General features: G+C 36.9%; 1 protein-coding gene across 5 annotated transcripts in view; it reads right to left on the bottom strand.

Moving 5' to 3' along the window:
• The window catches only part of MGAT4A (alpha-1,3-mannosyl-glycoprotein 4-beta-N-acetylglucosaminyltransferase A), a 70,594-nt gene that overhangs the window by 21,961 nt on the left and 33,678 nt on the right, over window positions 1-14,955 (bottom strand). For 2 of the 5 annotated variants that reach the window (XM_036454084.2, XM_036454085.2), the window contains exons 5-7: window positions 12,911-13,044; window positions 3,112-3,158; window positions 1,240-1,353 (exon numbers count right to left, since the gene is read on the bottom strand). In XM_036454084.2, the coding sequence (XP_036309977.1) occupies window positions 1,240-1,353; window positions 3,112-3,158; window positions 12,911-13,044 (295 nt within the window). Of the gene's footprint in view, window positions 1-1,239; window positions 1,354-3,111; window positions 3,183-12,910; window positions 13,045-14,955 lie in introns of all 5 variants that reach the window. The other 3 variants (XM_045587249.1, XM_045587248.1, XM_036454083.2) reach the window with 2 other exon arrangements.

The following is a 14,955-nucleotide window of genomic DNA, read 5'->3' as shown; positions in this document are numbered from 1 at the left end:
ATATCTAGGTACACATACATGCATAATATATGCACTTAGAGGAGAGAGTGAAAGCGAATTCACTTTTCTCTAATGAGGCCATTGTCAAAATGTATTCCCCAAAAGACTTATTCCCAAGATGCCATAAGGAAAAATGAAGTCTAATACCAAGAAAGCTTTGGAAGCATACGTATTTCCCCTCGGGAGGTACATTAGTATGCATATAGAGGTACTGAAACATCCAGCAGTAAATACATTTGTTGAAAAAAATTGTAATCCAGTATTTTCCAAACTTCCTTGACCACTGGTCCTTTTTTCAGTAACCTCTTAATGTCCCTGGGAACTGGTGCTTCGACAATTGCAGTTTGGGGAACACTGCTCTGGTGCCTAGGACTGTGCTCCACGCAGGTAGCAATTAATAAATATGCACGGAATGCTTAAAACACCCAAAACATCCTATTACAATTTACAACATTAAGTTCTCTCAGTGAATCCTGGCAGTCTATAGAAACTGGCTCATTTTAAATAAGAGAGTGGTCCTAAAAGTCAGGTTTTAAAAAAACGCACAACCAGTAAAATGAAAGCTTTGAATCATATTAAGCAAACTTCTCCATGATACAGCTAATAAGACTACCTAGAAATTTTTACTAAATTCAATGCTAATTTTTGAAAAATAAAATTGTATTTATTGAGAGACAATTAACCAATTATGAGGACATATCTGTCTTTGGGACAAATGAATAATTCAAGATATGCAAATCTCTTCCCAAAATACCGTTTTCCTTTTCTCTAGTTACAGAAAGTCCAAAACTAATACAAATATCTCTTACTTTGTTTTTAGTAACACAATGAAAGTTAAGTCCTTCAGTTTCAGAGAGCCAGAGACAAACCCAATAGACTAATTACATTATTATAATATAATTTTGCAGGAGAGTATTATTGTTTTTGCCTCTTTATTGAGTCAGCTCTCATTTATGCTGCATACAAATCTGAGATTTCTATCTGGACTAACTTCTGAGTTATAGATAATGTGCTCTTAAGAAAACTCGTTAACATCAGAGCAGCAGTAATAAAAATTATAAAGTTTACCAAACTCAACCTCTCATTAGAAACTCCATAGAATTTCCAATGAAACACTCCAAAATTCATTGGCTCTCATTAATTGGCTAAATCTTAAAATATGTGAAGCTTTGATAAGTAAGAACTACATTTATTACACATCACATTCACAGGGAGAGTGTCCTAAGAAACAGGGCTCACCTTGCTCTTTCTTTAGAGTCTCCAAATGTAGTCTTTAAGTTTGTCAAGTCAGGGTAATAACTTCCCGGAGGTGATATTATTTCCACTAGACCAGAGCTGATTTCTTTAGAAAATCTATCATGAGAAAGGTTAGTTGAGTTATTTAAGCTCTGTGGGATTTTATTTATCTTGATGCTCAACTTACTGTGTTATCATCAGAAATGAACATACTGTGTTCAGTGAAGTAGCTCATCGATAATTTTCCAGAAAAATACAGATTTTTTTTCTAATAGCACACATTTTAAAAAAATAATGCTTTCAAAAAGTGTAAAGTGCCACCATTCTTAGAGCAGGATGGAAATCCTAGGCCAAATGAAGGTATTACTTTCCTAAAAAGTATAAACTTTTAACAAATCAAATCAAGGTGTCACAGAAAATGGAAATTGAAAAAAAAAAAAAAAGTAATGAATGAATGTGTGCATGTGCGTGTGTGTGTGTGTGTGTGTGTGTGTGTGTGTGTGTACAAAAATCAAAGTTCTTTAATTCTCAGGAAGGTTTATTGTAGGTTATGCACTATATGTCATTCCAAACTAGTGTTTCTCACTGAGAGCACTCCTGCCCCTGAAGGGTACGCGGAGCAATGTACAGACTTGGTCATCATCGTTATGGACAGGACTGACATCTAGTAGAGAGACAGACATTGGGGACACCGTAAACATACTCCAATGCATGTGAGGACAGTCCTCACAATAAAGAATTATCTAGCCCAAGATGCAAACAGTGCCAAGGTTGAGAAACTGTTCTCAAGTTTTTTAAACCAATCTTACTCAATTGCAATTTCCTTCTCATTTGCATTCTCCATTTTCATTTTTGCATATCTCCACAAAATGGTTGTCTAATTCCCTGTCTTTGCACAAACGTTCTTAGTGCTTAATTTGTATTTTTTTCTGGGCATGGTTTTCCTACACATCGAAGAAGAAAGGAATCAATGGGATCATTGCACGTGCCCCACAGACGTGCCCACGGGGCCCCACTGAAGGGGACTAGTGGTTATTGCTCTGGTCCTATCAAGGAATGGATGCTATATGATAGTACTTATATGAAGGCTGCCAAGTTGTACTTATACAAAGGCTACCAAGAAATTGAGCACTTGAGAAAAAAATCTAACAAATACAGAGATTAACCCAGAATTATACATATTTTTTTAAGTCTCTGGCTTTAGAACTGATAGACAAATATAAAGCCATATTATTTTAAATCTAGAGTTGGCAAATAATTGTTGCTTCTCTTTTGTCTTTTTAAGTAGAAGATAAGTGTTTAGGGGGCAAAAACAGACAGAATTCAATGAAGAAACCATATCAAGGCTGATTTCTTAATGTTACTATTAAGACTACCACCAAAGCAGTACTTTAAAAATTAATGATACCTGAAATTCATTAAGCTTTCCATCTGTTGTTACCTGCGATGTGCCTTGCTCACAGTAAACTGTTACTCAACCTTTGCAAAATAGATTAGATTTAGACATAGTTTAGCACTGAGGTTTGAAACTGCTAAATGACTATCTGCCAAAACAGCAGAAAATTTTTGCTTGGTAAACACAGGGTGAACAATTTAAGAAACCTCATATGACTCCATGTTCACTGTACTACAGATTAAAGACTGTTATTTGATAATGTTACATACATATAACATTCAAGTCTTTTCTAAATATACCAATTCATCCGATCAGATAACTGGATGTGCACCTTCTATATGACAATGCCAAACTATAGGTGGTCTAATGTACACTGAACTCCAGAAAAATGAAATATAAAAGAAGGCAACATCTTTTAGCAAACAGCAAAGAGACAATAGTAATGATCATTCTCACTTCCATAAGTAAGAAGAACTTACTCTTTTTCCAGGATGGCTATAACACCGTGTACATAATCAATATCTGTCTGGGAAAGAAAAGAAAATTGTACCTATGTTCATTGCTTTTATTTTTTTTATTTTACTTTTAATACTGAACTCAAAATCAAGTAAGTGAATAAAACATTCATTGAAAACATTACATTAGATTTTCAGATAAGTTATGGGACTTGCATTTATGTATTCTACTTTATTGCACCACTACATATCACTGAGTATTTACTAATACAGTAAGCAGATAACTAAGGTTTCATTATTTTCAATTGTCTATGTCCAATTTAATAGAAAAAATTAAGCACAAAAACTATTTCTGCTTCTTCTGAAACATCCACACTGTAAGTAATGAGTGAACAGAGTCTGTAAGCAGGCTCCAGGAAACTGTGTATCCACCGGGAATCATAAAACCTGGCTTCAAGACTCGCTCTGCGCTCACTGACCTGTGTGACTTACAGTAAGCCACTTCTCTGAGCCTCAGTTTCCTACCCTATTTTAAAAATAAAAAGTGGGAGGAAAAATTACCTCAGAGACTGTGACAGTAAGTGATAAAAATGTAACAAAAAGCTGCATTATTATTAAGTTGATAATAACAACCAAAGTCAAGAGCATTTTAAGAGTCTCATGCTCTACCGACTGAGCTAGCCGGGCTCAAGAGCATTTTAAGCAGAGTTAGAAGTAAATATTTATCAGGCCTGTGTACTTACATTATACACTGCAAGCACAGATCCAATACCCCTATCGATTTTAAATTCAGTGGCAGCTACATTACAATGCTCAATTGCTAAATAAATGACACATCAAATCTGATCTATGTTATAAATACTACCAAAACACTTTAAAATTGAGGGGGGAAAACATAAAGCTTAACCCTGGAAATTACAAAACTTTTATAAGAGTTTATAAGAGTTGTTTTATATATAAGAGTTTACTTTATTTGTTTAACTGGTCTTTATTGTTGAGAGTATAACAGGTGTCCTTTTTCCCCCCATTGACCTCCTCCACCCAGCTTCAGGCCTTCCCAGCACTATCGTCTGTGTCTATGGCATATCCTATATAATAAAAGCCTAATATGCAAACTGTCTCTTCGGGCAGTCATTGACCTGGAGTTCGACTGCTTACTATGACGTGCACTGACCACCAGGGGTGGCGTGGAATATGGCGGGCGCCAGCGGCACAGTGCTGGCAGTGGAGGTGCTGCCAGCCCTGATGGGCCCTGATGATAGTGGGACTGCAGGGGGATGGTGAAGCAGTTGAGCGGGCGGTGCCAGGCCAAGGTGGGTGCAAGAAGGGGCTCAATCGCACTGCCAATCACCCCACAGATGGCAACCAGCATGGCGGCAGGGGGCGGGGCAAGCAGGCAGCGCCAGGCCAAGGCAGGGTGCCAGGCAGGGCTGCAGAGCTGTGAGGCTGGGGGCGCAAGCTAGGGCCTGATCTCCGCAGACCACCTGAATTTTGTGCTCTGGGACTCTAATATTCATATTTTTTTGGTTAATCTCTTCCCTCCCACCCCCTTTTCCTCTGACATATGTCAGCCTGTTGCATTGTTTCAATGTCTCTGGATCTATTGGGGACGTCAGTTTGTTTTGTTCATTAGAATGTTCTAATTTTAATTTCTGTCAATTGAAAGTAATTTCTATTTTTATTGTTAAATTTAAAGACTTAGGAGTAAGATACAGCCAGAACACAGCCCACAATCCTCTGTACTTCCCCTTCATAAACACAAACAGTAGTGAGCTCATTTTCAATAAATTATCACCCAGTGAGTATCTTCCTAACTCATCAGGCTCTAATTTTGGAAACATGATCAAGCCTGGTTTATATGAACTTAAATAAGTTTAGCAACAACCTGAACCTCAAATTGATTACCACTTACTGTGTGCCAGTAACTTGCCTATCCGAGGAAACAGAAGATGAATAGGGCCAGCTCCCTATATCCAGGAGACTCTCAAAAGGGGGCCAAGAAGAACAAATGTATGTGGATATAGATTTAATATGTCATGTGTCATGAAATTTATGAAGTGCAAGTGCTCCATATCTAATACCATACGTGATATCCTTATGTTGAAAAAATATATTTTTTTGCTGACTTGACAGAAAAAAAAATAGGTACAGCTTTCATTCATTCACATCAGACAGCTATTATTTGTGTTGGCTGTTGTCTTTTTTATCTTTTTACAATCTAAGGGCAAAGTATTCAGTCACCCAGACTAAATAGTCAGGTATTGCACGTTTTAAACATTCTTGTGGCAAACCAGCTGAAAATTGCTGTACCATATATTAGTTTTCTCATCTGTGCTGCTCTCTGATGTAGGTTTTCATTGGGCAGAGGCTTTGTTTTATTCAGTAATAGGACTGGCTTATCACTATGTCAATAAATATTTGTTCAATTACAAGAAAATTTTATATCTCTTCAATTTCTTCCCCATTATATTTGTATAATATTTAAACTAATGCATAAGTGAACATCTTGAAATCTAGCTGGAAATTTACAAGCGAAAATACCACTGATGCACCATCACAGTAATCTGTAGTTTAAAATCAAGAATAGAAACAACTAACAACTAGAAAGGACTGGTAATTGTGAGAGCTGAGGATAACATAACTATGGATAGGGCCACTACTTGTTTCTGAGGCGACTGTACTCCTCGGTGTGTTGGGTAAAAGTTCCAAAGCACTCAGGTAACTAACCCTCCTGAAAACACTAAACTGTCTCATGAGAAAAGGCTAAGCCACTTAACCAGAGTTCACCCAGTAACACAACATTGACATTATATGCAATTACCAATGAAAATCAGATACAAATCTAGAATACAGAACCTATGGAATACAGCTAACACAGTGTTCAGAAGAAAATTCATAGCAATTCTTATATTAACAAAAAGAAATAATGGAGGAGAAACCAAGACAGCGGCACAGGTAAACATCTGAAATTGCTGCCTCGCACAACAATTTCAAAACTACAACTGAAAAACAAAACAGACATCATCCAGAACCACAGGAAGGCTGGCTGAGTGGAAATTCTACAACTAGAAGAGAAAAGCAACTAACTCAGAGGAGGTGCGGAAGTGAAGTGCAGAGGTACGCGGGTGTACACATGGAAAGGGCTGGAAAATGAGCACACAATTGTCTTTCTCAATCGGGAGGGAGACACAAGCTCCTGATTGCAAGACTCTGGGGACCCAGACTCATACGGGGAGAAACTGGACTATCTGGCATCAGGTGGAACTCAAGGGTGGCTTTCTCTCAGAGGTTCTTGCAGCAAAAATTACCGAGGAACACTGAGACCCAGGGCCTCTTAGGTCAGGGCTGAGGATCAGCCATTGCTGTGTGCTCCGCCCTGTGGATTTCCTGAGACTCTTCCCCACCCAAGCTTTGAGCAGAGGCTTTTGCATATGAATGGCTTGGCCCTTTGCAATCTAAAATTACCTAACAAACTGCAGCTGGGTCAGAGAGACCCAGAACTTCCAAAAGAAGACCCAAGGCCCCATAGCAACTCGCACTGCTTCACAGCTGGGCCTCATCTGGGCACCTCCAAAGCCCAAACAAAGAAGAGGAATATGCAGATCTCTCAGTAGCTTCTGCTGGGTGACCTCAGGCAGAGGCTAAATTAGCACCTCCTTAGAGATCCATGAGCCAGTGTACCCAGTGGTCAGAGTGAGACCAGCCATATTACAACTCCTCAGACCCATAAGGGACACACTCAGAAGAAATAGGTAAAGGTAAAACTATGAACAACAAAAAGACATCATATACATACCTACCAACAAGTGAATCTAAAAATCAAGTGAATAAAAAATCTGAGGGACAAATGGACTGGTGAACATAACAGAATCAGGGACACAGAAAGGGAGTGGACTGATAATTTTCAGGGGGAACAGGGTCTGACAGGTGCGGGAAGAGACTGGACAAAAGTCTTACACCTATGGATGAAGGCAGGGCGGGGGTAAGGGCATGGGGTGAGGTGGGGAATCTCGTGGAGGGGAGCTATGGGGGAGGAGGGAGAGGAACACCTGTAATAATCTGAACAATAAAGATTTATTATATAATTAAAAAAATAAAAGTACAAGCCTTTGACCAGGAAAAAAAAAAAAAAAAAGAAGAAGAAAGAATTAGAAATCAGGGGGAAATAATCCCCAAAAACAAAAGTCAACTTTGCTCCACTTTGTATAAAGCAAATTTTAAAACTTAAGTAAAATGGATAAATTTCTAGAAAAATATTATTTCTAGAAGTCTATATAGGTCTTTATGTGTTCTAATATAAAAAGTTAATATTATACCATCTACATAGAAATAGTGCGAAAAGAATATATCCACATATGTACACATTAAATATCTCTGAATGGAGATATCTCTGAATGAACAACTATTAACAGTTGTTGCCTGTAGAGAGATAATAGTGACTAAGGAATAGCACTAAAGAGGAGACTTTTCAAAGTATACAACACACATATTTATAATTTTTTAAGCATGAGATCATATTACCTATCCAAAGAATTAATAAACAGGAAACAATGTTTCCTAGCAAATAAACTATATGAAAGTTAAAAAACAATTTGATCAATTTGATCAATTCTCTGGTTATTCAACTTCTATATTCATTTATATATTTACTGCTTTGCATATTTCTACCCATAAGCCAACTAACAAGCACTATTAGCCCAATTTAAATAAAAGAATTTTAACGAAGGCATAGTAATGGCCTCAGGCACAGTGACTACAAAATGAAAACTAAAATGTGTACAATAGTAAAAAGCACAAAACTAAATAAAAAGCAAACCTTTTTTTATGCTCTGTCCTAAACCACTGTGCGCTGGAAACCCTGGGAACTCAGTTTTTCAGACTGCCTTTAGGTGCTTTTCTAACATGACGAAATTTTTATTTCATTTAAGAATCTCAACTTGAATTCTTCGGTTTAGGACCTTAAAATTTAAATATGCCTTTGGAATGTTTTCAGGCAAATTACAGAAACAATGTGAATAATCATCTATAATAATAAAAGCGAAATATGCTAATTAAACCAGATGTTCTTCTGGACAACCTTCCTGATGAAGCCAGGCGGAAGCCCAGGCAGAGGCAGCTGCTGTGGTGGGTGGGCGGGGAGAGGGGGGGGCCAAGCCCCTTACACGAATTTCGTGCAATGGGCCTCTAGTAATGACATAAAAGATATGCTATGAAAAGATATGCTACCTAAAGTTCTCTTACCAGTCCTAGCCAGTTTCTCAGAGGTTAGAGCACTGGCTCTCAGATAGAAAGAATGCAGGTTAGATTCTGGTTAAGGGCATGTACCTTGGTTGCAAGCTGGATCTCCTGCCCCCGTTGGGGCACATGCAGGAGGCAACTAATCAATGTGTCCCTCCCACATCAATGTTTCTCTCTCTGTCTCTCCCCTACCCTTCCACTCTCTAAAAATCAATGGAAATATATATATGTATGTGTGTGTGCGCGTGCGTGTGTGTGTGTGTGTGTGTGTGTGTGTGTGTGTATATGTATGAAATTTCCCCTTTGGTGAGGATTAACAAAAAAAATAAATAAATAAAGCTCTCTTTCCAAATTCTCAGCAATTTTTATGGTCAACATAATGTGGCTGTTATAAATTTGGCAATATTCTATCTGAAACGTACCTTAAAAATTGATTTCATTTCTTCCACTGGAATAGCATTTAGCCACCTAGCACTGCACATCCATGCTGATTTCATGTTCTGTTTATAGTAATTGAGATGTTTTTGATAAGTTGTAAGCTGTACCAGTCAGGACCTTCATAGCACTAGAAACTGACTGGCAGAATAGTCAGACCCTGAAAGATGATGGGTAGGACTCACAGGACCTCCAGTTAGGCAGAGGAACCAAACTTGGAAGGTGGCAGAAATAAAGCTGGACACAGCCAGAAATCACAGAATGCTCCCAATGCTACAACTTGCAAAGTCCTCATCAGCTTTCAGTGCCTCTGAATCCTGCCCTTGTGACCCTGGGGAAGACACCCCCACTGCCACCATCTATCACCAGAATGGACTGTTCACAATCTCTGCTTCTTTAGAAAAAGATTTATCCTAAATGTTATTTTCTTATTGTTATTGGCACTTAGAAATATAAGTTGATCCTATATCCCGCTACCCTGATAAATTCCCATTATTTCTAATCTATATATATAAAAGCCTAAGAGACCATTGCAACTGAATGTACAACTTAACAGGCTGTGTGGAGCGACCAACTGGCAGGGGCGTTAGTGAAAGGTGACCAAATGACTGAACAGCAGGCTATATATATGTGTGTGTGTGTGTGTGTGTGTGTGTATACACACACACACACACACACACATATATATTTGTATTGATTTTTAGAGAGTGAAAGAGATGTCTGACTGCCAGTTTAGGTCCGATCCCCAGGTTCAAACCTAAACCGGGAGTTAGACACCCCCCTGAGGCGTCCAGGATTGGGAAGGGTACAGGCTGGGCCAAGGGGATCTCCCTGCCCTGCGCATAAATTTCATGTACTGGGCCTCTAGTAATTTAATAATTTGGGTTTTCTGTGTGAACTGGAAATAATAAATCTCCACTTCAAGTCCAGGGCAGGAATAGCCAAGCAGCTGAGCCCAGGTCAGACGCCTGAATCAGTAAAGGAAACACCTGACATTTTTAGTTTCCATAGCGGGTGGGAGGAAGTTCGTTCCTCTCACCAAGACTCATAAAACAGGGAATTCTCCAAACATAAGCATGGGGCAGGAAAAATAACTTCTGCTGAAACCTAAGAGTACAATGTAGGAAAATGCTTTGTCAGAAATAATCATGAATGATAGAATACTATAAGAAATAATATAAACAACGATATAATGCTATAAGAAATCTTATACAGACTATCACTTGCTACTGGTGTTAATGAGCCCCAAGCTACCAGACATTTAGGTTAAAACTACTAATTAAGGTAGAATTAAATATAAGAATTCAAAATTTTAAATTGCCTAAAAGCAATTCAATCAACTCTGTAAATTAATTCTTCTTTCAGTACAGATTTTCTTCCAAATATTAAAATTCTATACAGATACATATATAAACACTGTAATTCGGGGAGGGGGGAGTCTTCAGAGATCAGAATACGGCCCACACCTGAATTTACAACACCTCTCCTTCTGTGATCTGTGCTCCCCTGTACCAACACTGAGTTCAAAAGGCTCAATAACATTCTTTTCATGTTAGAGATGAAGAAACTGAGACTGAAGAAAGAAAAAGGACCTGCTCAAGTGGCAGAATCCAGGCCCTGACCTCAGGTCATTCAACTCCAAACCTACTGTTACTACATCTTAGTATCAGATATATGGCTATGGCAAGAGGGTCTTAAATTTTTCTGTACACAAATTTGTCTATATACTGAACACTATTTTTCAAGTGTATAAGGATAGTTTTCTTCTTTTACAGTAATAAGACTTTTTTTCTGAGAAAAAATATATGTTCATTGTAAAAAAAAAAAAAAAAATCCAATTTTATAAAACTGTATGCAACAGAAAGTGGCATGTTCCCATAATTCCAACTCTCAAGATATCTGACTACTAATAGTTGACAGGATATTACACAAGACCATTTTCTGTACTTATTTTATTAATGCATGCAGGAGCTATTTCCATATGTGTATACGCTTGAGTAGATTTTCACACTTACAAATGTTACTAGTGAATCAATTTTAGAATCAGAAAGTTGGGTCACAGAGTATACTTTAAATTTTAATAGCTATTGCCAAAATGCTTTATAAGGAGGTTGTATCAATTTCTACTGTACACAATATGCAATTGGCAAATTTAATTACTTAAGATGTAAAATTTCTCTAACAGACAAAAATACAAAGTTCATGCAAAAGACAAACATCTAAATATTTCAAATAATTTATTCCTCTCGTATATGAAATTTTCTTACAAATAAAAAAGAGCAAAGTTTATTAAAATAATTTTAAATACAAATGGTGTGAAAACAACTAATAAATCAGCATTTAACCCCATCAGTAAAGAAATCCAAATAGGCAAAGCCATATATTATTTTTTATCCATCAAGCTGACAAAAAATTTAAAAGCTGATATTATCTAGTAGAGCATGGGATGGGGAAAAAGCTTTCTCGCAGAATGTTGGAAGAGGGATAAACTGGCTCTACTTCTGTTGGGCATTTTGCCACACACGAACATTTTAATGTGTGTGGACTCTGACCAAACCATTCCACAGTTAGGAATTGATCATACCTCAGTAACTATACAAAGGACACAAAAATTTATGCCATGCTGAAAATAACACAAAAAACTTGGAAACAGTCTAAATGTCTAGCAATCAGAAATTAAATAAAATGTGTTAAAACCATACAATGGAATATTTTATAGCCAGAAAAAAATGATGCTAAGATATCTATTCTTAACATAAGAAAAGGCTGTGAGCCCAGCTGGCTTGGCTCATTGGTTGAGTGTCAACCTATGAAGCAGGAGGTCATGGTTCGATTCCCAGTCAGGGCACTTGCTTGGGTTATGGGCTCAATCCCCAGGGTGGGGCATGCAGGAGGAAGCCAATGATTCTCTCTCATCATTATGTTTCTATCACTCTCTCCCTCTAACTTCTTCTCTGAAATAAATAATATATTTTTAAATGCACATATTAAAATATAAAAATCCATACACACACACACACACACACACATATACACACATACACACACACACACACACACACACACACACGCCACAGGAAATATTTCTTTTCTTTCTTTTCTTTTTTTAAATAGTAGCTCATTTTTATATTTTATATATATATATAAATTTGATTTCAGAGAAGAAGGGAGAGAATCATTGATTGGCTGTCTCTTGATAGCCCTCCACTGGGGATCAAGTCTACAACCAAGGCATGTGTCCTTGACCAGAATCAAACCCAGGACCCTTTAGTCCACAGACCAGCACTCTATCCACTGAGCCAAACCTGCTAAGGCAGGAAATATTTCTTAAGATATATTTCAGAATATCTAATTATTATATCTGTATGAAGGAATAGCAGCTAATTTTTCATTACACATTTCTGTAATTGTTTTAAATTCTATTATTCTAGAGAAAAATTCTTAAGAATTGTTCTATTTTTGTATTAAGAAACATATTAAGAACATTTTCATTTAGAAAGATGGGGAAATACTTGAAAAGTTGGGAATCAATGGGCCAGAACCAACTGATGTCCTAAATCCTTTCACAATCTGAAATTCTATATAATAATTAAGAAAATAATTACTTCAGGGTGATTTTTCTCATTATTTATGAAAAACTTGCTCAAGATTTATTCTTTCCCTAGAACTTTTGAGGAAACTAAAATACAATAAATATAATATTCCTTATTCTTGTGATATTTTGACCTTTTCAATAATGGATGATGGTTGCATCTTGAGAGTACAGACTCAAGGGGCCGAGAGAATAACAAGATGATAAAACCCATGTCTTTGAGCTAAACTTTTCTCAGCTTCCTATACTCCCAAAGAACACCAGTGCAAATCTCCAAATTTAGGTCCTGTAACTAGAAACAGAAACTCTCTGCTCTGAAAGACTTGTGTGTGTGACATTATCCTGAACTACAGCTGCAGTAAAAAAGTTAATGCAAACATTAAATTAAGACTTAAATTTAATTATTGGATAGAATATATTACCTAAACTCTACTCACATTTTTTTAAATGCTCATAAAAGTATATTCAAATATTCAATTATAGTTTTAACTCTTATAGATTATAGGTAATAGATTATATAGATTATAGGTGTAAAAATCACAACAATTAAATAATTACCTCTCCTATGAAGACTACTATTACACAATCCAATTTCTCTTCAGGATACAGATTATCAATAAGGGAATGAAGAGTTTCTACGAGGTAAGATTTAACTTCTCTCTTCACAGTAGGAATTCCCATTACTACTGAAACTGAAACAAAATTACAATTACATGAGATTTTACAAAGACAATATATAAAAATACTACTACTTCAAAAATATTATACCCTTCAAATTGATGAAAATAATTGAAGTATCAAAATATACTACATTTCAGAAAGAAAAATAACCAAAGGATAGAAAGGCATTACCCATAATACTGTAATTCTTTTTCACAGAACTTAAGGAAAGAAATAGTCCATAAGAAAAAAGAAATAATGTCAAAGAACCAATAAAAATGAACGATATTAAAACTCATATTAAAAAGTGACTGTAAAGTATAAACAAGTTTAATTATACAACTAAACCTTAGAAACACTAAGCATATCTTAAAAATCAATGTTCCAGCCCAGCTGACGCGGCTCAGTAGGTGAGCATCAACTCATGAACCAGGAAGTCACAGTTTGATTACCAGGGAGGGCACATGCCTGGGTTGCAGGCTCAATGCCTAGTGGGAGGCAGCCAATCAATGATTCTCTCTCATCATTGATGTTTCCATCTCTCTCTCTTCCTCTCCCTCTCCCTTCCTCTTTAAAATAAAAAAGAATGTATTTTTAAAAATTAATGTCCCAAATCTCATATATATGCTGCACAGGGAAGGCCACATCTCTTCTGTGGTTTCCTTGCCCAAAATGAATAACCTCAATCTAACCATGAAGAAACAAACACAAATTAGGGACTACATCACAAAATAATTCATCGGTCAGTACTCTTTAAAAAGTATCATGATCAGGAAAAATAAGAAAGAATGAGGAACTGTCCATGACTGAAGAAGACTAAGATATGATAATTGAGCAAAATATGGGATCCTGGCCGAAACTGGTTTGGCTCAGTGGTAGAGCGTCAGTCTGCGGACTGAAAGGTCCCAGGTTCGATTCCAGTCAAGGGCATGTACATTGGTTGCGGGCACATCCCCGGTAGGGGGTGTGCAAGAGGCAGCTGGTCGATGTTTCTCTCTCATCGATGTTTCTAGCTCTCTATCCCTCTCTCCTCCTCTCTGTAAAAAATCAATAAAATATATATATATTTTAAAATATATATATATTTTAAATCCTGAGCTAGATCCAGAAACAAACAAACAAATACTAATTAAAAAATGGCAAAATGTGAACAAGATTGAAGGTTAAATAACAGTATAACATCAATGTTTATTTTCTGGTTTTGAGCATGAGACTATGGCTATATAAGATGTAAATGTTTAGAGAAACTCTATGGAAGTTGTACTATTCATGTAATTGTTTTTAAGTCTAAAATTTCATGTCTACTATTATGCCTGTTTTGAAATGCAAACTGTCCCTATGTGTGATTAGTATATTAAGGAGCCATTTCAGCATAACACTGATTTCACATTTGTTTATGTGCAACTTCTCCTCTGGAACAAGCACCCACAGGAAGTTGCACCTATTGGAACAGAGCTCAGGAAACTGACAGGAGCATTGTGGGGACGCACAAAATGCACACACTGCCCCAGCTCACTGCCCGCTACGACCACACCTACCCGCACCTGGTGTGGCCACTTCCTGTCAGGCCTCAGAGAACTCCCTTTGCACCATTTCTCAGAGCTTCCCAGCTGCAGGCCTTCTGAAACCCATTTTAACACACAAACCTGAGGTCCATTACAAGGCAGATACCACATTTATTGCAGCAATTTTCTATTTATTAATCACTTAACAAGTGTAGAATTATGCTACCATTTTTAAGTTCTTATATTTTTAAATGTGTAACAGGCAAAATTGTTGAGTGTTGTGAACCTAATCCCATTTTTCTCAGTTTACTGCACAATTCTGCACAGAGCAGTAATTTTTAGGAATGCATATATTGTGTGACAGAAGGACTGTATGTCCCAGAAAGTTTTTAAAAACATCACCTCTTAAGAAGTCTTAGTATACTGCATATTACATAT

The sequence above is a fragment of the Pipistrellus kuhlii genome, unplaced genomic scaffold (assembly GCF_014108245.1).
Source record: "Pipistrellus kuhlii isolate mPipKuh1 unplaced genomic scaffold, mPipKuh1.p scaffold_m20_p_27, whole genome shotgun sequence".
Lineage (NCBI taxonomy): Eukaryota > Metazoa > Chordata > Mammalia > Chiroptera > Vespertilionidae > Pipistrellus > Pipistrellus kuhlii.
Note: the sequence above shows the minus strand (reverse complement) of the source record. Positions and strands in the feature narration are given on the sequence as shown.